Genomic DNA, 25,472 nt, shown 5'->3' on the forward strand with positions numbered 1-25,472 from the left:
TTCCATTTACTTTCCCTTACCACCTCTAGGTTGTTTAGCAGTTTTGATTGATACCTTGCAGTGATGTGTGTTTCATAGTAACGTGACTGGGAAAGTAGTCTCAGAGAAACATTTACTAATTCCAAATCACTGATTGTGGACTACAGCCAGCCCAGCAAATGGACTGGCTGGATGGTAGATGTCATTATACAGCCAGGACCGATGGCCATACATTTAATCCACTTCTTAAAAATACCCCATGTGTCAAGACTTACAGGCCCTAGGGTGAAGCTTAAACATACATGGGGACTTGCACCCATATGGCAGCCTAGAAAAGGGATGACAAGCTCCAATTTGTCGTTGGAAAACTAAGTGGGACAAGATGGAACAAATTCATCCAAAGCCAGCAACAGTGTCACTGTTTCTTGGAAAAGATACCACATCTCAAAATTACAACAATTACTGTTGAGAAATTTTGGGTGGCAAGTCATCAAAACCCATTTTGATTCTATTTGTAAGGGTTTGTTGTGGGCATGGTATGCATCAATTTGGGTGACCATCAAAGTATCCCCCATTGTGATGTCCAGTGATGACATCTTTGAATGCAGATCTAGTACATCAGTCCTTTTGTATCTCTTTTATCTTTAGCCCTTGTCATAGTACGGTGCACTAGGTGTTCTTCAACCATAACTTGCAAAACACTGCATGTAGTTGTAGATGAATTTCTGCACACATAACGCATGTCCCATGCAGGTCCTCATTTGCATTAAACTTTCTTTTATTTTGTGAATTTCATTAACATCAGACAGACAAGAGTGACTAAAGATTTGAGAATAACAAACTGAATGTGTTCATCTGTACAAATAGCAAACAATTTTATAAATAAGCAAATAAATATGAAAAGCAAACAACAAAAGGTACTTACCATACTGTGTTGGAACATGAGGTAAAAGAAAACCATTAAGTCCATGACTCTGACAATTTCACATAAATATCAACCAATTTCATAAATTAATGACTGCAACATTATAGAATATACCTTTATACTCAACACGTTACAATTTTGTTGACATATAGAGTGATAATTCACATAATTAACAATGAATCAGTATTGAATAAGATATATCATTTCAGTGAAAGAAAAAAACTGGTAGACAACTGCAGTTACATAGCAGTGGTGAGGGGAAGGTTGGGAAGTGTTTCAACCTGTTGTCTATATTTTATATAAACAGGAAAAGCACATTTTTGTCTCTCCATGATTGCTAGATTTTTAGGCAGAGAATCATCTTCTTACGTTAATGTGATTGGGGGAATGTCTTGAAAGGAGAAAAAGTGGTGATTTACTTTATATGCAAACTATGCTCAAAACCTGAAACCAATTACACCTACTGATATAAGCAATTAAAAGCATCTTGTTAAAATGACATCTATAACAAGAAAAACTAGTTGAATGACCTCTGACCTTTCTTTTGCTACAATGGTCCAATCTTCACTGTTTTTCAAATATTAACAATTCTGAATGTAAATAATTTTAGTGGTATCTTATGTTCAGGATGCAAAGTTTGGTGTTACGATATTCTTACTTTATCAGACATGAAAGTTATACCTGATCCTCCATAAGAGAAACCAAGGGTGATATCACCAAGGTGAAGCATTTTGACCTCTGTGCATACAAATATGCTGGAAGCTGGTAACAGAGTGACTTTCCACCTCCAGTGGAGAGAATAACTAAGGTTGATAACCCTGAAATATAATCAAAACAAAAATGTTGACAACATTTCTTGCTACGAGAGGAAACAAAATAATAAAAAACTGAATTCCTTCTAAAAGTTATATATTCTAACACTTCCTACTTTGACAGGAAACAAAACAATCAAAAACTGAATTCCTTCTAAAAATGATAATCTATACTGTGCAGATATGTACAGATAATACATAAAGGATACCAATGTTTTTCAAGTAGATAGGAAATATTTCACAAGTGAAATGGACATAATGTATTGTCATAAAGGAATCCACTTACGAGAGTACAATATGTTTTCACTTCAGGAGTGAAATATTTCCTTGTATCTACTATTTAAAAAAATTCCTTTTTTTAATGTTTTTTAAGGCAAAAATCATCGATTTGCATGGACTCTTTCTCCATTGTGGCCACATTATAACACTGACAGGACAGTTGACATTTTACAAATTTAGCTAGCACATTAATACTTCAAACTGTAATGACTGTTATTATAAGAAAATGAAGCAATTTCTATTTCAATAACTCATTAACCCCTGAGCCAAACAGCTGGCATTCCCCTACAGCATACATGCAGAGAGATCACCTAAAGTAGTGTTAGCCTTACCAGTGCCTGTATCCCTGAGACTTGCTGACAGAATTTGCCTTGCAGGTTTTTACAGAGGGGGCTACTTGCAATAAATGTTACTTTTTTATTTGTGTTCTTTTAATTAAGCTGAAATTTGGCACAGCAGTTCTTAATAAAATTACATACATGAGGGTGTAAATTTCAAGTTACATGCAGAAATAAAACCCATGCATAAAGATAAAATAAAAGATTTTCTTACCAATTTGTTTCTCTTGCCAAGAATAATCCATAAAAGTCCATTATGAATTCACACCGAATTATTAACACCATCAATAAATGAAATTAATATGCTTTATGCACACAGAAATTTCATTTGTCATATCTCTTGCAAACTTAACCTTGTGTGAATACTCCGTCAGAGTCTGTCTAGCTACTCCCAGTAGCTGATTCTCATAATTTTCATCATTTTCAAATCAAAATATTTCTACTATTTCTGCCACTATCAAAGTCTATTTTTTTCCCCACTTTGTTCAGCAATGTTCACTCAATCTAAGTAACCTAATATTTTATTGGTTAAACTGTCTGCATAATTAGGAAAAGGCTTGAAATCAACAAACGGTTTGTCCAGGTTTAACTCATCATACGGGACACAGGCCTAAACTAATACCGCCACTCAGACTCGGTACTCGGGATACAAGCAGGGTAGACTGAGCCATGTTATCGTGGGAGGTAAAGTACAGGGGTTAATGAGTTAATGCACAGGTTAATACAGTGAACACTGCTGACGGGGGTTACTATTGAAACATGACAGAGTGGTCGTATCCAATGGACTTGGGTTCTTTATTTTATTTATTTATACATTCCATTATGAATTATTGTGTAACCTTGGTAAGCTTGAAGTCTAGTCTGGTAACAGTTGCTGAACCCAAATTTTGATTGTCACTTCATTTCGGTTTGCAATCAACATTTATCAATGCCCAATGTCTCCATTGCTTTCAAGAAAGATTATTATTGTGATGAAAGTTAAAACTGATACTTAAACAATTTTAGTTCTATATTTAATTAAAGGTTTCTCCTAAAACTGTGTGCCTGTTGTCATACAGTTTAACAAGTACACAATACTGTATAGGTGACACAGAATATCTACAGAATAGTAACAGGTTATGTCAGTCACTGACAATTTGTTGTTGTTGTTATTGTTGTTGTTGTTGTAGGGTTTAATGCCATTTTTCAGCACACGGCTATACATGGCGGCCAGTATTAATGGTGGAGGAAGAACCCAGAAAAACCCCAGAAAGAACCACAGACCCACGAGAAGCTACTGGCAAGCTTTCTCACATACCCACATTGGCCGAATCCGAGACTCGAACCCACGCAGATGGGTGAGATGGCAGTGATCCGTAACGGAGAGCGCTTTAGACCACTCGGCCACTTGGGGCCCCACAACTTGTTCTTGAGGAACTAAAATAAAAAGTTAATACCTGAAGCCTACTGTTTGATGTTTGGAGTTTGGTCAGCATTTCTGGATGGCACCTTTTTATTGATCACATAAATCTACACAAGACGGTCTACACTCTTAACATATTTTAAGATCTTTTCATGCTGATGGAAGAGAGAGAGAGAGAGAGCAAAAAAGGAAGGGTGTAAGAGGAAGGAGCAGAAGAAAACGAATGAAATAGTTTTGAATATGGAAATATTGTTACCTGTTTAGTCTCTTACAAACATAACAAGAAAAAAGTGAAGACAAAATTTAACAAATAATTTATTTCCCTAGAAAAACTAGTTAAAAATGGGAAAAAGAACTTAAGGTTTTACAAATCAAAACCCAAAAATAATCCAAGAATTAAAAAATAGAAATCTTAGTAATACAAAGTCCTAATGAAACTGAGTTTGAATCCCAATGAAATCCAAAATGGAAAGTGATGATGTATGCAGTGGTCAGCATCGTACTGATGTGTCAATAGTTCTTTGTTGAATCACCGAAAATAATATTCCAGTGTTTGAATTCTGTGTAAATTCTGATAGCTGTCCTTGTCCAAGAATTAATTTAACGCAGTAGTATTTAGTATTTCCTGCGAAAACAAACTTGTAATCCAAATAAATTAAATTAAAATAATTTGCCTAAAACTGATCACAACATAAAATACTTTAAATGACTATTCTTTCTCAAAACATCAATAATAAATCTAGCTACAACGCAAAACAGATGCCCAGATGTGAGTCAATCCTCTGGAAAAACCTAATGTTATTTGTCACATACTCCAAGTAAGGGCCTCTATTTCACTTTATGAATCTTACTCTAAGAAAGAATAAAAAAAGGTAAAAAAGTTGTTTATTACAACTCTCACTGATTTCTGAATCAAGGTCAGGTACTAGGTCAGCATTAGATACAAATTTTCTATTATTAGTTCTTTATAATAAAAAAGTCAGGTCAAATGGAACTGAACTGAATTTTTGGACAATGCCAAATCCAGTAAATAAAATTACAATACAGTAGCATGTAATGGAATTTTAAGAAAATTAAAACTTAGAAACAAACAATTAAATTAAACCAAATATGCATAACAATATAAAGATTTGAATATCATACATAATGACAGATATATTTTCCTAAATAGAAAAGAAAGTAGTTATGATATCACCACTTTAGAGATATTGTTTTTCTCCCACTGATAAATTTCAATCTCACCTCTGTCTATGTGGGTTTGAGTCTCAAGCTCAGTCAAAGTGGGTATGTGAGAAAGCTGCCAGTTGCTTCCAACTGGTTGGTGGTTCTTACCAGGATTTTCCTGGGCTCTTCCCCTGCCAGCTCTACAGCCTATCTAGTGCTGAGAAATGGCATTAAACCCAACAACAAATCAACAACAATATATTTCCATATCCGATTAAGAAATATACAATTTAATCACATAAGTCATTATAATCACTGTTCACTATTGCATTGATTGTATACTATGTAATATTCAAAAACATAGATTTAAAGTGCACAGTATTGTCCAAACTGTACATTGTTAAATCTGGAGCCACATGTCTTACAAAATTGTAAAAGTACACACTGCAACCATTTCTTCAAATTTATTGTGAAGCACATGTTAAAAGTTACATTCAAAACCAGTCAAAAGAATACTAATATATGTGACCTTGTGGTGACTTTGCATCGTAAAATTAGGATTGCTATTCTGTACTTACCAGACAAGATGCGTGTAATTGCTTCCTTTTGCCCTGGTAGAAACTCATCATACCCAAACTTGAGCAACCCATTCAATAGCAAGCTCTCATCAAAATCTGTCCCAATATAAAATAATTGATTGTTTTTTTTTTACACAATATAAAATTGGCAGCGTAATACTTTGAAAATTGAGAAACAAGTGAAAACAAGAGCGAAAAAGGAATTGTGTAAGAGAACTGCAAAATGTTAGCTTATATTTCATCATGAATTTGAACATTTTTTCAAATATTCATTTTCAAATTACCATACTCTGCACAAACACACACAGAATGCACATATATGCATACATGCCCTCCTGACCCCAGGTTGTGCAGACCTGTCAACCCTAACGAGTCCATTGCAGTAAGGCAGGTTTTTTCCCCAGTAAGTTTGACCAGTTTTCAGTAAGGTGTAACAAAATATCATAAATTGCTATTGTAAAGCTGGATGCAATTAAAAGTTCAGTATTCTGAACAAGCAGAGATGATAAACATTATGTTCAACTGAAAAGCTTGTAAAGTACGTGCAGACTTTATTTACCACTAGTACAGTGCACAAATTTTAGCTCCAAACCCCATGCAGCTCAATGGCTTGTTGCTGTCTCTCAACTTGACGTAATTCCTGGACGGCAATCATATTTCCCGCCACAAGTCATACTCAAGTTGGCATGTGATGGTCAATAAACATAATTGTGTCATTTCCAGCTTTTATTCACAAGAATTTGAATATTCCATTTTATTTTTCCTGTGCTGATTATTAACACTTTTCAAGAAGCTTGTTTTCCCTTCCATCTTAAACATGCAATGCTTGCTGGACATCATTTTTAGCAAAATTCTATGATCAACAGTTTGATCATGTAGACACTTCACATGAACAAATATGTGCAGTTTAAAGTGTCTGATGTGCTGCTGTAAAGTTAGTCTGGTTCCCTGACTAATTTCACTACTTCTAATATGAAACCCGGGTCCAAATCAAACATGGATGAACAATTTGTCCGGATTTTTCAGTGATGATCATTTTTCAGTAGTTTTTGCTTTTATGCCTAAAGTCCGTATTTCAAGGGTAATTTTCATAAGACTTATGGCGAAATCGTAAGAGTTGGCAGGTCTGGGAAGTGCACCCTGATACTGAATCAAAAGTCTTGGTATCATATATGAACATTATATGCCTGCACCACATTAACATGTCCTCCACATAGGCACTAGTATGGCATCAAGATTTTTAGCCAATAGGTCTCAATGACCTGGACCTTTGCTTCTTTCAGTCAGTGACCATGACCTTTTCACCCCAAAATTGATAGGTTCCTTCTTTACACCAAGTGCAAGCCATGCACAAAGCATGCTAACTGTAGATGGTGGAAAACTTGACATACTCTGTGGAAACGAAATAGAATAGATGGAAGGAATCCATCCTAAAAAAATTTGCTACAAGGTGGGTATATAAAACTGCCGTAAAAATCTACAGCCCCCAAATATTTTTTCTCCAAAGTTTCAAGTCTTTATCTTCAACAGTGTAGGAGGAGTTGTGTGACATTTCATATGCAATACCATATATGCTAAAGTGTCTCTCACTCAACCCTCAAGGTTATCCGCAGGGGGCCGACTGACATTCTGATAACATTCTGCATGTCTACTGATCACTTCAAGATTATGTTCCAGGTTTTGAAGTGTAAAAGCAGTGGCATAACATTGGGCATAAGCTGGATCAAACAATTCCTACCTCTTCTTTGAGAATCATGGGATGAATGGAGCCAAGATTTGTATAATTAAATGGATTAATTTCATGTAAAAGGTACTCAAGATCAGATATATATGGATACAGACACAGACAGATTAAACAGACTGACAGACAGATAGAAATTCAGTCACTTAGGTTTAGAATTCACTACTTTCTCTTTACCTTCCCCCTGTATGAGAGGCTCCATAGAGGGTGGTGGAGGAAGGTTTTCAGGGGGAGCTCTCTCTATGTCCGATTGGAGCTTCAATTCTACATCCTCATCAGTCTCCATGGCAACTGAAAACAAATATGTTTATTGTATTTTGCTTTTATATGATTGTAAAAGTTATCTCTATCCATAACAACTAAGTTTAAAATAAAATGTCATAAACTTACACAAAACTGATACCAGTGATGAATAAAAACAACACAGTGATATAAAAAAAATATTTTTCTATATAAAAAAAAATACTGAAAATTAACATGATCTGTTAATGATGAATGCATCACAAAAGACACTGTTCACAACAATTTGCTTAGTTCGGCTATAAACAGATCAACTGATGTTAAGAAACCAAAATTAGGAGAACTGGAAATCAAGGGCCTCAGCTCCTCTATAATACTGTAGAACACTGAAAATTAAGCTTTGGAAGGCTCTCATGAATATCAAACTGAAAACCATCACTGCTGGAAATACAACAATCCACAGTAAAGTTATTCTAAAATCCAAAAAGCGTAGTAAAATAATGATGCAAATCTCAGTCAGAATGTTGAAGAAAAGAAGCATAAATCCTGTACAAGATGTTGTGGAATGCTGGAAACTGAATTCATTCAAGTTCAAATCAAAATAAAGAAGCATTCCAAATTTGGTTTGAAATCTAACAATCCTTGGAAAATAATGCTGAACAAACCAAAATAAGAAACTGGAGAAAAAAGGGACCAGACTCATGTTACAATGTTGCTGAACAGTGGAAATCAAGTTCATTCAAGGACTCATCTCTTGTCTTAGATCCAACAATCACTCATTAAGTTCATATGCAGAAACCAAGGTCACAGGAACAAACAGGAAGGGGACATAACCCCCATAAATGATGTTCAAGAACAATGGGAAATGAACTCATACAAGGTCTCGTCAATATCAAGATGCATGTTAAATTTGATTGAAATTCAAAACTCCAGTTAAGCAATGCTATGGAAACCAAAGTCACATGGATTATCATGATGTGTTACTCCTGTAGACAATGTCGTGGAATGATTTAAGGTCTTATCAATATAGAGCTACATACCAAATTTGTTGAAATTCAATCCTTGGTAAAATTTGGCTAAAGAAACCAGTCAGAACGATGGATTGGGACATTGTAAATGATGTCAAGCAATGCTAGAAATGAAATTCCTCCGTCAAGAACTCAGCCATAAAAAGCTGCATGCCAATTTAAAGCGAGATATCAAATTTGGTTCAAATCCAACAATTTGAAAAATAAGGATGCATAAACCAAAACTGTTTACAGACAGACAGACAGACAGACAGAGGGATTCACATTATTGTAGGGCTCTGCCAGTTTCCTTGATCAATCAACCTATATCCATTAGTTATTCTTGGTAAAACTTCACAACACTGAAAATAGTATGTAGATGAAGTGGTTTTGAATTATCTCCTCCAGCAGACACTTTAAAATTTACTTCATTAAACTTTAAAGTAAAAATGTAGTTAATAAATAAATAGCTATTGTGCAAGAATTGTATTTAAAGTACCTTACTGTCCTAATTGGCTACATTCTAGTGGACACTTGTTAAAGCACCATATTTTCATTTAAACTGCTAAAGGTTAAAGAAATTCTTGAGTCATGCTTTTTATCAGGATGCAGCAGTATTCATTTTACCCCTTGCAAAACCTCAATGACCACCTAAACCTGACACAGATATATGATTCTACCATTTTATAGCAAAAATCATATATCAAATGGTTTTGAAAATTAAAATAATTTTTACAAACTGAATAAAAAAGCCAAACACAGTATTTTTAGGCATTCTATCAACACAGAAACCAGCCAGTACCAGTCAGCTGGAAACCAAAAATGTTCCATCAGTGCAATGATGTGTGGCTGAGTAATTGGATTAGAATTGTTAAAGAACAGCTAGCATGTGTGCACAGCAAGCTGTTAATCAACACAGTTTTGTAATTTGTGTAGTTTAAGGCCATAATGTAGGATTTTGTTGAGGCATTATAAGTAATAATGGGAAAAATGAAGCAAATCATACCAGAATTTTCTAAAGTTGTGATGTCATCTACTTTGATTCCTCTTGCCATCAAAGATGCTTCCCTCATACTGGGAAAATCACCATCACAGACTGGTGTTATGTCCACTTCAACTGAAGGTTTATTTCCTTTAAACAAAAAAAAGGTCCAATTAATAATCTTTCTATCCTTAAATTTGTTACTTGCCCTATTAGCCATCCAAACTTGGCCTTGTGACCTGCTAATCTCTTCCAATGTTTCAAGCTAATTTGTAAATCTACCATACATTTCAATCTGATGATTGAGAAAGCTTGCCAGTAGCTTCTAGTGGGTCACTGTGACATTAAATTTTCACAACTTTCCACTTTACCGCAAATATGGCAAAACTAAAACCATGCAAATATTTCTCTCCATACAATAAAATGATGTTCTCTTAAACAAAAACAATTTTCGAAGTTATTTATTTGCATGGAAGTTATCATATAAAATTTCAGTAACAAACCCATGTCTTTGATGATAACAAATGATACATTTTCCTTCTATTTGCAAAAAAACACACATCAGGTCCGATAAAAGAAATCATGTTAACTTCTTTTGGATGTAATTTTAAAGGCATTCAGGATTTACAAATCTATACAAAATGCACTGGTGTCAATCATTATTGTGCATTTTTACAGGTAATACAGTAGAACACTGATTATTCAAATTCATTTAGGGACAGGATAATGGTTTGGATACTCAGGAGCTTGGACACTCAATCCACAATGTGTAAGTGCTATAAATGTTTGAGGACATGGCATTGCTCAGAATTAACCAGATATTTGGATTATGAAGCTGGGATTATCCAGGCTCAACTGGACTTTACCTGGACATTTGTTGGCCCAGTGTCCAGACTGCCCACACTTGAAGCAAGCATCTCCATAACTCTGACTCCGTGCTTTCATCTTTTGTTTCCACATCTTGCGCTTGTGCTGTGACCCTGTCATTCCCTTGCCCTTCCTCCTGTATGTCTTAACTTTCATGTTCAGTCTTACATAGTTGTTGCTGGAGACATTTACTTTTGGTCTAAAAGAAAAAAAATCAAAATTCATAATGATTTTTTTATAATAAACTGACAATTATCAAAATCATTTTATCAATTACAGATTTTCAAATTTATACGAACACAATTATTAACTGTTGAAATTTAACTTAGCATAATACATGTATCACAAAGGATTGAATACTTACTACTAGTTTTATTCATGTTTTCTTACTGGTATATTTAAAGTTTCTTAAGTAATTTACATAAAATAGCATTTTACATACAAGATTTAACTTGTATGTCGTTTATTATCATCACCATCACAACCACCATCACAATCACCAACAGTAATGATTGCAAAGCAAAAAACTATATCTTTCCAGTAGTTTAAATCCTAACTAGATATATTTGTAAAATGAATGTCTAGCTAGATTTGTTTGTAAAAACACATATTCTAACGAGATTTATGTGTGTAAAAACACATGTCAAAGAAAATTTGTTTGTAAAAGCACATGTCCAGCTAGATTTATGTTTGTATAAACACATATGTCTAACTAGATTTACGTTTGTAAAAACAAATGTGTCTAACTAGATTTACGTTTGTATAAACATGTCTAACTTGATTTATGTTTGTATAAACACATATGTCTAGCTAGATTTATGTTTGTATAAACACGTCTAACCAAATTTATGTTTGTATAAGCACACATGTCTAACTAGATTTACGTTTGTATAAACACATATGTCTAACTAAATATATGTTTGTATAAACACATACAGTTGGCCCCTGAGTTACACGATAGCTGCATTCCCAAGACTGAATGCAATACTCTAAATTTTTTGGTTTCACTGCCTTTAATTTTCATTGAAAAATCTGTAATTCAATTCATTTTAATATAATTCATTGTCCACCTCAAATAGTCTTTGCCGAACTGTGCAGTTTTTGTCCAAAATGTTAAAAATCAAATTTTGTCAGCTACTCATGACCATGATAAAGTGTGAAGAATTTCATGGCTCCAAATCCAACAGTTTTTTTTATTGCACTAAAATGGGTTTGGAAGAGACAGACAGACAGACAAACACACCGACAGGATGCAACAAGCAAAATGGATACTTATACTCATGCAAGGGATGAAACAAAATTAAAATCATTATTTTCAAAGCTGCGAGGTAAAAATTACCATCTGTACTCACTTATAAGTCAGATCAAGCTACAAAAAAATGAATATCCTGATCTGCCATAGCATAATGTGCCTGCAGATCAGGGTATATTCCATTTGTTCTACTGATTACTCCCAATAAACTGCACAGACCCAGATCTGCCAAATTATGCAGCAGCAGATCCTGGTTTGTGCAGTTTATAGCTGGACTCAAATATATACAGTACCATTTGCCATAAAAATGATTGTTTGTGTCATTGTCTTCAGAAAAATGTACATATTTTAAATACTACCAGTTACTAAATGCTCCTACATACTGACATAATTATTTTATTTTCAATCCCAAAATTTTAAGATTCAAGATCTGTGTGTGTGTGTGTGTGTGTGTGTGTGTGATTTGGATTTTTAATGTAGCATTAAAAAAAATTCAGTCATATCACTACGATGTCTGCCGTGTTACAGTTTATAGTGATGTCTAGCACTGGGGCATCATGTCGCAGACATGTAGCATGATGTCCCACCCAGTCACATTATCCTAACACCAGGCCAACCAGTCCTAACACTAACCTCCTAGCAAGGCCGCTGCAAATACCATTTTTATAAGTCTTTGGTATGACTCAGCCAGGGTTCGAACCTGTGACCTCACACATCCGAGGCAGATGCTCTAACCCCTAGGTCACAGGAGTGGTCCAAGATTCAAGACCTACTTAGTCCCAAAGTGTTCCTAATAACTAGTTAACCTTAGCTCACTCCATCCAACCCAAACAAACTTTCAAAACATTCTGTACTTTTTACATTGCTTTCCTCATTTATAATTCATTCATTTATTCTAAAATCATGCAGAATGTTAATCTCTGTGCAGTTCTTTGAAAGAGTTTTGAACAGTTACCAATCTCTATAACCCAATAAATTCTATCCCTCTATCCTTTATGGAGTGTATCTAAAAGATACCAAGTAAATGTCCATAAGGACAGTATTTGATAACCAGTTGCACTTTAAGTACAAGGTCACATCATCCCATTTTCTATATCCAATTTATACACCATGTACATGATAGTGTATGGGAATGTGAAGCCTGAATTTTCACATACAGGTAACTGTAGAACATGAATCTAAAACTCTCAGAGTGATATTCACTGATATTACCATATATATTCACTTATAAGTTGGATCCAATTGCAAAATACACAGACACAGATCTGCCATCACATAATGTACCAACAGACTGAAGCATATGCCATTTGTTTGGAGAAAGCAGTAGAAAAAACAATATAGACCCCGACCTGTCAGCACATTATGCAACAAGAGATAAGAGTCTATGGTGTTTGCAACTGACTTATAAGTGAGTATATACAGTACCTTGATTTTTCTTTAGGCTGTGATGGTGCACGAACATCAATATCTTCATTCTGAAAGAAATAAAAAAACAATGAAGAAAGAAAATGGAAAAAAACTGTTCCATGTAACTCTGTCTACATTCATTTATTCATATAACACACACACACACACACACACAGAGTTTCTGACAAAACTAAAATCCTGTTACCAATAATGATGTCATCATAACTTGTGAATTTTTAGTGGTTTACAAATTTTAGTGAATTAGCAGTCTAAGTGTGAGATCCTGAAAATAACTCACAAGAAAATTATTCATTTGATATACGTCTTAATTAAAGCTGGAATTGCTCAAATATAACTGCAGACCAACTTAAAAACAGACATTTTTGGGACACAATCACTAAATTCTATGTTTCTGAAAATAACTGAGCTACATGGTTTTAAGTATCAGAATAGACAGTGACCAAGACACCTACAACATCAGTTTCTTGCTGTTAATTTAACAATGAATCCTAAGAAGACATTGTTTTACTTGGAAATCTATCTATGCTTTCTAAGTGTGTTATATGACTGGAATCTTATTTTACACCTGTAAACCTACCTATGATTTGCTAGTGTGTTATATGACTTTACACTTATTTAACACCTGTAAAAATGATTTGCTAGTGTGGTATATGACCTTACATTGATTTTACACTTTTAAACCTGTGATTTGCTAGTGTGATGACTTTATAACTTAATAATGGTTTCCTAGCATGTTATATGACTACACACTTTACACCTGCAAACCTACCAATGATTTGCTAGTGTGGTATATGATTTTACATTTATTTTATACCTTTAAACCTGTGATTTGTTAGTTTAATGACTTTATGAGTTTACACTTATTTTACACCTGTAAACCTACCAATGACTTCCTAGCATGGTATATGACTTTACACATTTTACACCTGTAAACCTACTAATGATTTGCTAGTGTGGTATATGACTTTACATTTATTTTACACCAAATTCCGATGCTGATGCCATCATCACTATTCCTATCACAGTCCATGAAAGACACCTTGGTCCAGCTATCTGTGTCCATATAAATAAAAAAGAAGACATGACTTTCAAAAACTTTACTGCAGTATGTTAATAATGTTGATACATGAAAGGTTATACCCATGGTTCATTATTAAACATGCAAGACAAAAACAGGTTTCAGAAATTTTGTCTTCACTGATACATAAGCAAAACAATGCTTACAGACACTGTAATTCAGTTCATCCACAAAAACCTACAAGATTTTTTATACAAAGGAGACAAAAATGATGATCTGCGTACCACAGATAATCAACAATAATGCATAGACTCAGATCTGCCAGTGCTTTATGTGATGGCAGATCTGGGTATGTGCAGTTTGCAATTGGACTGGACTTATAAGCAAGAAAATACCATACCTCAGTCTGATGTTCTGTATCCAACACTGTTTTCCTTTTCTTGGCTTTATTTTGCCCAACAGTGTTTTTCTTGACAGGAGCTTTCCTTTTCTTTGTGGAAGTTTGGATCTTTTCTTCATCTTCTTTTTCCTTCCCATCATCACCATTTCTAAAAGTAATGCTTGACCCTTTGGATAAAGCTTTGCTTACAGGATGGGTTTTATATGCATCCTCTTTGTCATCAACGTCATTTGTAAAGTCATATATGGACGGACTTCCTGTCCTATCCCCAGCACGAAAAGAAAAAGATTCACGGTTTAGCTTTGGTAGAGAACTCATGTTTTCGAAAGCTGCTTTTTGTGCTATACTTGTTTCTTTTGAATATTCAGAAGCTTTAGAAAAGTTACACATTCTTTTAATAACTTTATGTTCACTATTCGAGTGGAGCTGATACCCAGACTGGGATGTCTTCTCATTACTTAAATCATTATCATTTTGGTCTGACATTATAGATTTCAAAGGAAACCCAGTCTGAGAAGATGTCTCTTCAATTTCCTCATCTTCCTCAAAATGAAGAGCTTCTGTATGCAAGTGAACAGTTTTGGACAAACCTGGTGGCAAGGTCTGTTTTTGTCTACTCCTAACGATAAACTTGTCTGGAATTATAATATCATCAGCAGGATTCTTGTCCCATATTTTGCTTGACGTTGGTTTCACAGTCTTGAACAACATTCCGCTGCTGAGTTTCCTTTTGGCAGAGTTTACCTCAGATGCATTTGATATATCCACCATATTATTGTCTGCACAATGAGAGCTAATGGTCGACATTGTAGTTGTATTAGGTGTCACATGCATTGGTACTCTAATCTCATCTTCATTGCTTGTCTTAGCTGGTCTAAAAACATTGGATCTATTCGACGCCAGCTGAAAAATTAAAGATACATCATGAGTAAAACTGGAGCAAGTGAATGACAAGAGCACGCAAATACAAGAAATTCCAAGGAATTATATTTCATTTGCTTCACTGCCCCAATTCAAAAGTTTTCATTTCCAAACAACCTTGACCTTGCCTTGAGATCAGATGGAAGACAGGCAAGGGTGCATGGATATTTAAGGGCTTGCCTTTCAAGTATGCAGCCATCCTTATGATGATTTTTTGAGATGTGTCCTTGAAGAAAACACTTCAACCTAAAACTTCCTGAAGATTTTCAAATGTACCTGACCTTGCCTGAGTATCTGAAAAAAATTAGGGTTGCACAGACAAGAAAGTGTAACACATTCCAATTCAACAAAATATGATACCATCCCTCTTGGGAATGTGATTCATGACCAAACAGGAAAATTTTAACACAAGCTGCAACTAATTTTGAAGACTGCTGCCTGAATGAATGATAACTATGTCCCACCTGTGCTGAAGCAAGCAAGACAAAAAAATTACAAATATTTGAAAAACAAAAGATCAGTTTTATCTACCATGGGTCACTTCACATGAAAGGCAGTCAACATGGGTCTTTATGCACTTATTGTGTCTTGTTCTATTCAGAATAAACAATAAATAATTTTTAAAAAACCAGAAATTATTTTTTCGTCTAGAACTTTGGAAAATTCAAATATGATCAACCCATTTAAGACAAGTGTAAAATATTCATCTTCACACAAGAATATACAAGTCACACACAGAACCTTTCAATAGCTGTATAAAAACAGACAAATTCTGCACAAATAATATATATGCAGCAAAAAAACACATCTACCCTTTATCAACCTGTCTCCACCACCTCCCACAGGTCTCAACACCCTATCAACCTGGCTCCATACTTCTCCCCAAAGTCTCAAAATGTATCAACTTCACTGCATCATTCTCTTCTTACAATGGATCGAAAACTGTTGAAGAATTTTAAATGAAATACGACAATGCTCCTGCAAACATCTATTTTTTTGATTGGGAGTTATTTAGACAACTATAAGACTATCTATGTTTTAGTTTAACACATAATTAATTGTATTATTTTAATTTACACCATCTTGTGAAAGATATTTCTATAATAACCTGCTTGAGTTTGATTGGGAAGAATTTTGGGAACTTTTTCATGGACTACTTACATCCATGGCAAAATAGTCAGGGATTATCGAGAATTGATCTTGTTCAACTGAAAAGCATACAAGTCAGTAATCTGCACAGGAAATGCAGTATCAATGATCATGCATACAATTCAGTTTGTTACATACATGTGGCAGCACAGAATGATCAAATCAGGAGATATACAAAATTTGATCTGGAAATTTCATTACTATGAAGAATTTTCTCAACAGGTTATCAGCATGTATATAAGGGAAAAATAATTATGATTTAATAAGTTTCCACATTTATATTTCCAAACGCTTAGATAAGAAACAACTAATGCGTGCATAATTTAAGAGCATAACAATCACAATCTGTACCAAAGTATATATCATTCCCTTCTGCTCACATAAATAAAAACATGCCACTATCAATACAATTTCATGCACACACACAAGCACACATACATACACATATAATTTATCTAATTATTCATACCCTTTGATTTTTAGAAAAGTCAGTCCATACAATCATAAATCATAATTATAACTATTTTTTGCATATTCAACTTTTATATTTTTGATTTTACTATCGAAAATTTTAATTTTTTCATATAACATTTCAAATCAGAATATCAGATGATCAACTAATACAAATGTATCTAATAGTTTAAGGTATACTTCATTACATCCTTACGAAAATAAAACAATCTCAATTATAATGGAATGGAGTTTATTTTTCACAGCCAAATGATAGGAAAATTCCTTATATAAAGAACTGTATTTTGTGATTCTCTGTACATTAGTACAGCATAACTGAAATCAAAGATATTGAGAAAAAAATAGGAATGAATGAAATACATTGACCGATTCTCAGCTCTGCTTCATCTAATTTAATCAAAGACCCCGAATGGTGATTTTTATGTATCAATACAGAAAGCTCATGTGATTTCAAAATGACATCAATTTACTCTTCTGCAAATGAAGATTCCCTCCTTTGAAAAAACCCATCAGAAAAACATTGAAATTATCAGAAAATCACTCGTTTACCAATTATCCCCCACCAAAACTACATTCACTTACTTCGATTATTAAGTCAATTTTATCCCCCACCCAAATAAGCACACAAACTATATTCACCTACTTCGATTATCAAGTCATTGTTCACTGTAATTACAGTGTCAAACAGAGTTGGGTCAATGTGATACCATTGTCTTTAGTGTACTTAAAAAATCCCCAAATTGTGACAAACAATGGGCATTTATTAGTGTGATTGCAATTTACGCGAGGGTTTTAAGTGTGTGCATAATTTGAGATTTGCATAAATTGAGATCATTTTCTCCAAATAAAAAAAATAAAAGTTTTCATAAAATGCATAGGGAAATGAACTTAAAACATAGAAAACATAAAATAAAAACATAAAACTGTGTCACATTATCCTGACACCAGGCCAACCAGTCCTAACACCAACCTCTTAATGCTGAGCACCAAGCAAGGCAGCTGTTAGTACCATTTTTGTAAGTCTTTGGTATGACTCCGCCAGGGATCAAACCCATGACCACTCGCATCTGAGGCGGCTCTCTAACCACTAGACCACCAGACCAGAGCAGTGGAGGATGTGACATAACTTTGCCATATCTGTTGTACTTGAAAGTTGAAATAACAAACCTTATATGCTTTTTTTCTCTCTGTTAACTTTACATTGTCAGAATAGTTCAGTATTTTATGATACTGCATTCATGTGCATTCATGTGTGCCCAATAGTGTATTAGGAACTAATTTGTAAACAAATCATGCACACTCACATAGTAGACACTTTACATTTTTGTTGATTAAATTTGTTTCTGAATGAACTAAGGCAGATGTTTCATAGACTGCCACATAACAGCTACTTTGCCACATTCCGCGTTAACTTTTTTGATACAATGGTTCAAGTTTAGGCTAGAGATAGATGCCAGACAGTTTTACATCCTGAATTTCCTCAAAATGTACTTTTAGTTCTGCAAATCCAAATAACATGAGCCATGTCATGGGTTCTCAAGCTTGATTACACATTTCAAAACTGTACTGTAATTTTGACTATATTCAAAGTGCAATTACATCCTCCTTAGTGCACTAAAAATGAAATAAACATTATATTCCATGTTGTCTTTTTGATAACTGCAATTGAAAGACTTCATATTTTTTCCCACATTACGATTTCAAACATTCAATGACAGAACAGAAATACACTTGCAGATGTCAACATGCTGCTCCTCGCTGCTGAAATCAGATGTACTTCATGTAGAATTGGCACAGATAAATCCAGTCATTATCATGAAATTTAGCAGAATCAACAAAAATACCAAAATCTATTCATTCCAGACTAAATGGAAAAGTTGTTACAATGCGCATTCATTCACAATATGAATCTAAATTTCAATTTTAAGTACCCCAAAACACCATTTTCTTTCAAAAGTTGTGTCTAGTGTGTGACTTAGTCCTAAGACATAAGACACATCACCCGATATTTTTGTTCTGTGGGTGATGGGTCTTAATGCCTTACTAATTTCACCAGGTAGCATGTTTTGATGTCGACTTACAGTATAACGAAAGTCAAATTTTCAGAAATATTACACACAACTGGCAACCAATAATGACGCTTTCCTACAAAGTAAAGTTATAATGTTTCTGTCAGACTTTGCTTACCCTGATGTCTTTTCTCTAATAAATTCAAATTCTCACATTTTCAAGTTTCATTGGCCTACATTTCAGTTAGCTCGAAAGCCGTGAATGCCAAAATTGGGTTAAGTTGAAATATTATTCTTTAACGAAATGAATAAAATATATTATGCCTATCGGAACTGTAAAACGTTTTGTTTCGTTCAGAAAATATATCCACTACATGAACCTACTTAAACATACTTCAGCATACCTCGACTACCATCACACTGCAACAAATTCAAATGTATGTCAACGTTATATAAAAATGCATCCATTTGCTAGTGTCATATTTTCATTCTGCCAGGATAAAGACAGCATGGTAAGTATATTAATTACACATAAACTAGTGAAAGAGTGTCGATATATGCTGCCAAATGTGTGAGATATTCCTGAAACTTTGACTACTCGTTCCAATGTCAACGACATAAAAGGCCGTTATTTGGATAGTAAGACATAGCACTAAAACAAAACCAATATGTGCTATGTCTTATATTGTAGGACTAGTGTGCGACTAAGTTCAAACTGATCTGGACAGAGTTATGTGTGCATTAATAACATTATTGTTGTGTACTGATGAATCTGCTTGTGTATTAAGTTACTTTGTTTCTTGTAGTGTATTTATGTTTATATAATTAAGCCTTATGTAGAATAAGAAAATGAGCATGTAATAAAAAGGTTACTGTATTTGTATGGGAAAATATAAACTCGTTTTGTCGGATGGATATACTGCACTCCCAAGGTCGTGCAATATTTCCATCCTAAAAACTCATTCATATTTTCCCATACAAATGCAGTAAACTATAAAAACTGAATGTACTGGGAAGGTGAAGGTTAACATAACTCTTAAGTTGATGTGATAAATGTTTACACCTTAGGCTTGGAAGTCAGCTTTAAATGACATACATGTCTACATCTGGCTTGGAAGACATCTTTATGCAACATATGTGTCTACCTTGATTTGCAAGACAGTTTTATGCAACATATGTGTATACCTTAGGTTTGGAAGACAGCTTCTGAGAATTCTCAAACATTTTATTCGTAAGTTTTGACAAGTATGACTGAGAACTTGATGTGCTGGTCTTTGCAAACTTGGTGCTGGATTCAGACTTCACTTCGGTTGGCATTTTCATTGGTTTATCAAACTCCAATCCCCAAACTCCAGGTCCATTCTTCTGCTTTTCAGAGAGCTTGTTGACATCAGCATCATTGTTGTTGTCATGATGTTGACTATTAGATGTATCAATGATAGTATTTGGTCTGGCATTTGCATTGTTGTTGTCTGTCTGGTCTGATAGAGTAGGCTCCCTTTCATGACAGTGTTTTGTCATCTGTTGCTTCAGTTTTGTGTAAGTCTTATATAACTCTGTAAATTAAATGAATAAGGTTATTTAAAAATATCTAAACAAGAGGCCCACTTGGGCCTGATATCTGTCACCTTGCTATATCTTGATAAATATTTATTCTAAAGATAAAGTTATAATTATATTATAAATATATAAGATATAAGTCTCCAGGGCATAATCAAAATCATTCAAGATCTTGATGATATGAAACCATAATAACAAGTTTGATTGAAATCGGATGAGAAATATTATCAACAGATATAAAGCTGATCTTACGTATTATACAAAATGTCTATGACAATAATAAAATAACCTCATGGTCAAATAAACTCCAACTGGAATTCAGTGTACACAATGGCAACAAGTTCGGCCAATCAGATATTCAATTATCCATTATGCATAGATCTTATTCTTAAGCTAACTGATCTGTCATAATGATGAAATGATAATAACAATAATAATAATAATAATAATGATAATAATAAATAATATTAATAATAACAATGAGAGTTCTATACTAAGAAAAGAAAATTTAATTTTCTATGACACTATTTAAGTAATCACAACTTTTCAATTCTTGTGACTAGAGAAAAGAAATTTTACAATGCAGCTAACTCAAAATAAAGAAAAATAAAAACTTAAAAAGTAGAATACTTGCATTAAAAGGATCGTTTCAAGACCAAACAATCATGTATAATTGGTAAATTTTTCACCATATGCAATTTTAAAAAAATAATAGGATTATTTTAGTCTCACTTCTCAGAACGATACAGGCACCAGCTTTAGTCTTTATGCTGTGTGAATCCCGCCTAACCAAACAAATGTATCAAGCTCTGCATATATATAAGTACAGAATGTATATAAGTAGAAAGCATGTATCTTCAAGTCATTGAAACTGTCAGTTTGCTTCAATCCAGCTTACAACCTTTATCTCAGGCCTGATGGACCAGCAAAATGTTAACTACACCACTCCCTCGATAACTTGCGCCCTGATAACTCACAAACCCACTTATAACGCGGTGTCAGGCATGGATCCCATTTTTTAAACCCGAAAATACCACAAAAATGTATCCCTATTTGTTGAACTTGAAGAAAATCGCGATCAAAATTGGTAACGGAAACTTTGATGTATCACTTGTTTTATCTTTGAAAACGGTAGATAGAACCTAGAAATTTTAATCAACACTATGAAATATCAAATTTAAAAATAGCTCATACAATTTTTTACATTTTCTTTCCAAACGACATTCTAAGTACACCGCAATTAACGTTATGTAAGGAAATTTCGATCAATGAAAATATCACTTACGCCGAGTGGAGGCAGTACTTTAATAAATAAATACAAATTAAATAAAAAATTTATCAATTGAAATTTGTGTTCTAGTTCCATGTTTTAGTTCCTTTTAAGTGTAGTCATAAATGCAATGTGTCCTCTTGTAATTAAATGTAAAATGCATCAATCTACCATAACAGCTATGTCTGTGAGCGTTTCTCTGAGAACCTAATTAAGTGCCAACCATGTTTTGATAACTGACTTGCGGAAGTATTTGTTGTATTGTTGCAATGAATAAAAAAGCTGGCCCCCCTTGTAATATCACGTTAATGATGTCTTTTGAATTTAAAAAAAGATGGTGGAATAAAAGAAAAGTTAAAAGGCACAAAAATCAGGCTAACTTAAAATCTAGCGGCCTCGGTCATGTGTCGGGTGAACTCACTTCATTTGATCAATCGAACACTATAATAAATGTTATTGTGTATGTAACATAAACTACCTTAAATTAACTGACTCTTTCATAACTGCGATCAAAGATAACAAGGCAGCCAAGCGAAAAATGAATACTTTGTAAAATAGCTTGATTTCACAGATACGGACCATTGTGAGCAAGCGAGGTTCAGAGAATTCTTGAACTGGCATTTAGAGATATCCTTAGGTATGATAAGAATTACTTCCAATGAAATCATGACATTAACATTGTACTAATTAAACAATAAAAAATTGAGTTTCGACGTAGATGTGTCACAAAATAAATGTTGTGTGTATTTGAGAGAAAAAAGGAATCTTGTTTGGTGGTGTATCAACAGTTAGTCTAGTTACCAAATTATGGACTACCGATTTGGCAAGATGCTATTAAACACCACTATGGGAACCAGACTCATCAAGAAAACAAAAAACAGTGATGTAATACACAGATTTTTTTTGCGTACACATGATGGTTGTTCAAACCAGTTGGAACGATCTTTCATATGTTGGATATTTGAAGAAGAAAAAATGTTATTTAAACAGAATAACGAACAACTTCATTAGCAAAAGCGCATTATTAAAAATTATTATCAACATGATTGTAAAATGAGGATTCAGTCATTAAACAGCCCAGTTCCCTAACGCCATTCCCACCCAACCCACGGTTTTCTCGATGTCAAAGCAAATTTTATCAATTTAATGGAGGTCTCTCGGTAACTCATGCTTCGATCTATGTTTGTGGACCCTGTTGTGTGCGAGGTATCGAGTGATAGGTGTAATTAGTTCCTGGTATTCCACAGCAATTGCTGATCCTCTAGAATTGCTTTTCATAAGGTTGCAGCATTTTGAGCTCTACACAATAGAAAGACTAATTCGAATTTTTTGTCTACCTGACCAAAAAATTATTAGCATTTGACTTCTGAACAGAAGCTAATTTTGATTGCTATTACTCTCTCAGAAATAAATCATTACTTTGCATTGATAATTTTGTTATTCAATTTCATTATTTTTAGCTGGCATGCAAAAAACAAAAATTACCCCTTTTGTCCTCTCCCTACACATATTTTTCTTCAATTCCTCATTTCAAATTAAGCTATATTCACATACCACCTTTATAGTGTTTTTTATTGTTTCACCATGTATAAAGATAAAACAAAATTTAAAAGTTGGTAATATATTTTTTAAAATGAAAATGCTGAGGTATATGGGAAATCAAATGCACTTCAATCATATAATTTTATAATTTCACAGCAATTTTGTTTTTAAAAAATGGAAACAATATTGGTGTTACATAAGCCACCATACAATGCCTCTCTTTGCACCTAGCTCCTATTTTTGAAAGTCACCATTGCAAACAACCTCCTCCAAACACCAAGGTTTATTATCGATCATTAAGGATGTGTATATTTATTTATTTTCTACTTAGACATGGTGTTTGTAAGTTCAAAAAAAGGATTTATTTTCAGCGAGGGGAAATAATCTTTTTATCCAAGACCATTGACATACAGAATACCATGCCCCATTAAACTTACAAGTTGATCTTATTTTGCTTATACATGACTGCCTCCTCAGTTTGTCATAACCATGTGATAAATGGATGGAATGAGATAGATAAAAAAAAGTTGTGATATAATTAACACTGATAGTTTTGTTTTTTAACCTTGTATATCCACTGGAGCCTGGTCAACATCAATCTGGAAAAGAAAACAAAACAATATTAAAAAAATTGTAGAACAGTATAATGTCATTTAATGTTTTATTTTTAGATAGATGTAATATGACCAGTTCTGACTGGTTTTATGCAACAGATCCACACTTTTACCTGTTTTTCAGTACCAGCCTGGCATGTGTGTATTAGTTTGGGTTTTTATTCATTTTGTCAATACTTTGTTTATGAAGAAAGTTCCTATAAGTGTAACACTAATTTATTTACTGATTATGTCAAAAACAAAACTTTTATTATAATATATAAGTCTCATTAATTTTTTCAACTGATCCTTGTTTATTCATTTTTTTCAATGAATCAACAAGACCCATTCATTCTGATGAATTAAAAAGATAACAAAACCAGTCAGGAGGTGGAGGTGACTAGAACAAACCCAGCAGATGGGAGGAAATGCCTCCACCTCCTATCAGGCAGCATCTTCCTTCTAATAAAAATGTTTTTACAACTGAAAATTTAAAGGCATATAGTTTGCTGGATTTTGCCTTTAAGTTGCTGACACCTACTATTTTAAAGTATTTTAATGTTTGTCAAAATGATGCAAGGGACGAAAAAATGTGAACGAACCAAAATATGAAGAATGCATTGTTGTGCAATAAAATAAACTTTAATTTTGTTTCAAAGAGTAAGCGTCAGAGATAACACATAATGACTAGAACTGAACTGAAGACAGTTCTGGTACCTGAATAATGATACATGCCTTTGTATTTTTCTGAGCAAAACATTTTGGCCACTATTTGGAAACTTCAAGCACCAACTTAGAATACAATACAATTAACAGGCAAAGGTGCAGGTCAAAGAAAATCTATTACAAGATACAATTCTGACCAGTCCTAAGTCTACTTAACAAAGGTGTAAGTCAAAGAAAATTAATAACTCAATACAATTTCAACTTGTCCTATGACTTCTTAATAAAGGTTAAAGTCAAAGAAAATCCATAAATTAATTCAATTTCAACTTGTCCTAGGTCTGATTAATATCAAGCCTCATCTCAGATTTGATTCCCATCCATTAAGCTCTTCAAAGGTTAGGCAGAAATTAACAGGCAAAGTTCTAAACCAAAAAGGGGCAATAACTTGTAAAGCAATGTAAACCTAACATGACTAAGGTGTTCCTAATGTAAAGCCTGGGCATCAACTGCATCATAAAAAGGGAAGAAAGATCCACTTCACTGGAAAGGATACCCATACAGTTTGAAAGGGAACATAGGGAAAGAGGGGATGCCGGTCTGATCCCCTTCCCTACTCAAACAAGTACATACTCGACTCCATATCCACCAACACGATTGGTGAGAAGAATGGAGATGGGAGAGTATAAACCAAACATACCATCCACTGGTGACCAGTATTTAAAGCACAGTACTAGGTCACCTGTCAAAAACCAGGCAATGAAGATCTGCTGGACAAGCTGCCATTAGACAATCCAGAGCGTAACTGCTTTCCATTGTCATGGACACGTGATCTGGACTCTGATGCCTACACCAGGAAATTGATTCTGATAGAGTGCTCCA

General features: G+C 34.0%; 1 protein-coding gene across 1 annotated transcript in view; it reads right to left on the bottom strand.

Annotated features, from left to right (window-relative positions):
• LOC149780789 (ATP-dependent DNA helicase Q4-like) overlaps positions 1–25,472 on the bottom strand; it is a 292,890-nt gene that overhangs the window by 260,240 nt on the left and 7,178 nt on the right. Inside the window, exons 3-11 of the mRNA XM_089937868.1 lie at positions 23,900–23,933; positions 20,148–20,518; positions 14,413–15,315; positions 12,992–13,041; positions 10,314–10,513; positions 9,472–9,597; positions 7,396–7,509; positions 5,478–5,573; positions 1,586–1,722 (exon numbers count right to left, since the gene is read on the bottom strand). Of these exons, the coding sequence (XP_089793994.1) occupies positions 1,586–1,722; positions 5,478–5,573; positions 7,396–7,509; positions 9,472–9,597; positions 10,314–10,513; positions 12,992–13,041; positions 14,413–15,315; positions 20,148–20,518; positions 23,900–23,933 (2,031 nt within the window). The remainder of the gene's footprint in view (positions 1–1,585; positions 1,723–5,477; positions 5,574–7,395; positions 7,510–9,471; positions 9,598–10,313; positions 10,514–12,991; positions 13,042–14,412; positions 15,316–20,147; positions 20,519–23,899; positions 23,934–25,472) is intronic.

The sequence above is a fragment of the Sinohyriopsis cumingii genome, chromosome 16 (assembly GCF_028554795.1).
Source record: "Sinohyriopsis cumingii isolate HCF-2022 chromosome 16, ASM2855479v2, whole genome shotgun sequence".
NCBI classification, from domain to species: Eukaryota; Metazoa; Mollusca; class Bivalvia; order Unionida; family Unionidae; genus Sinohyriopsis; species Sinohyriopsis cumingii.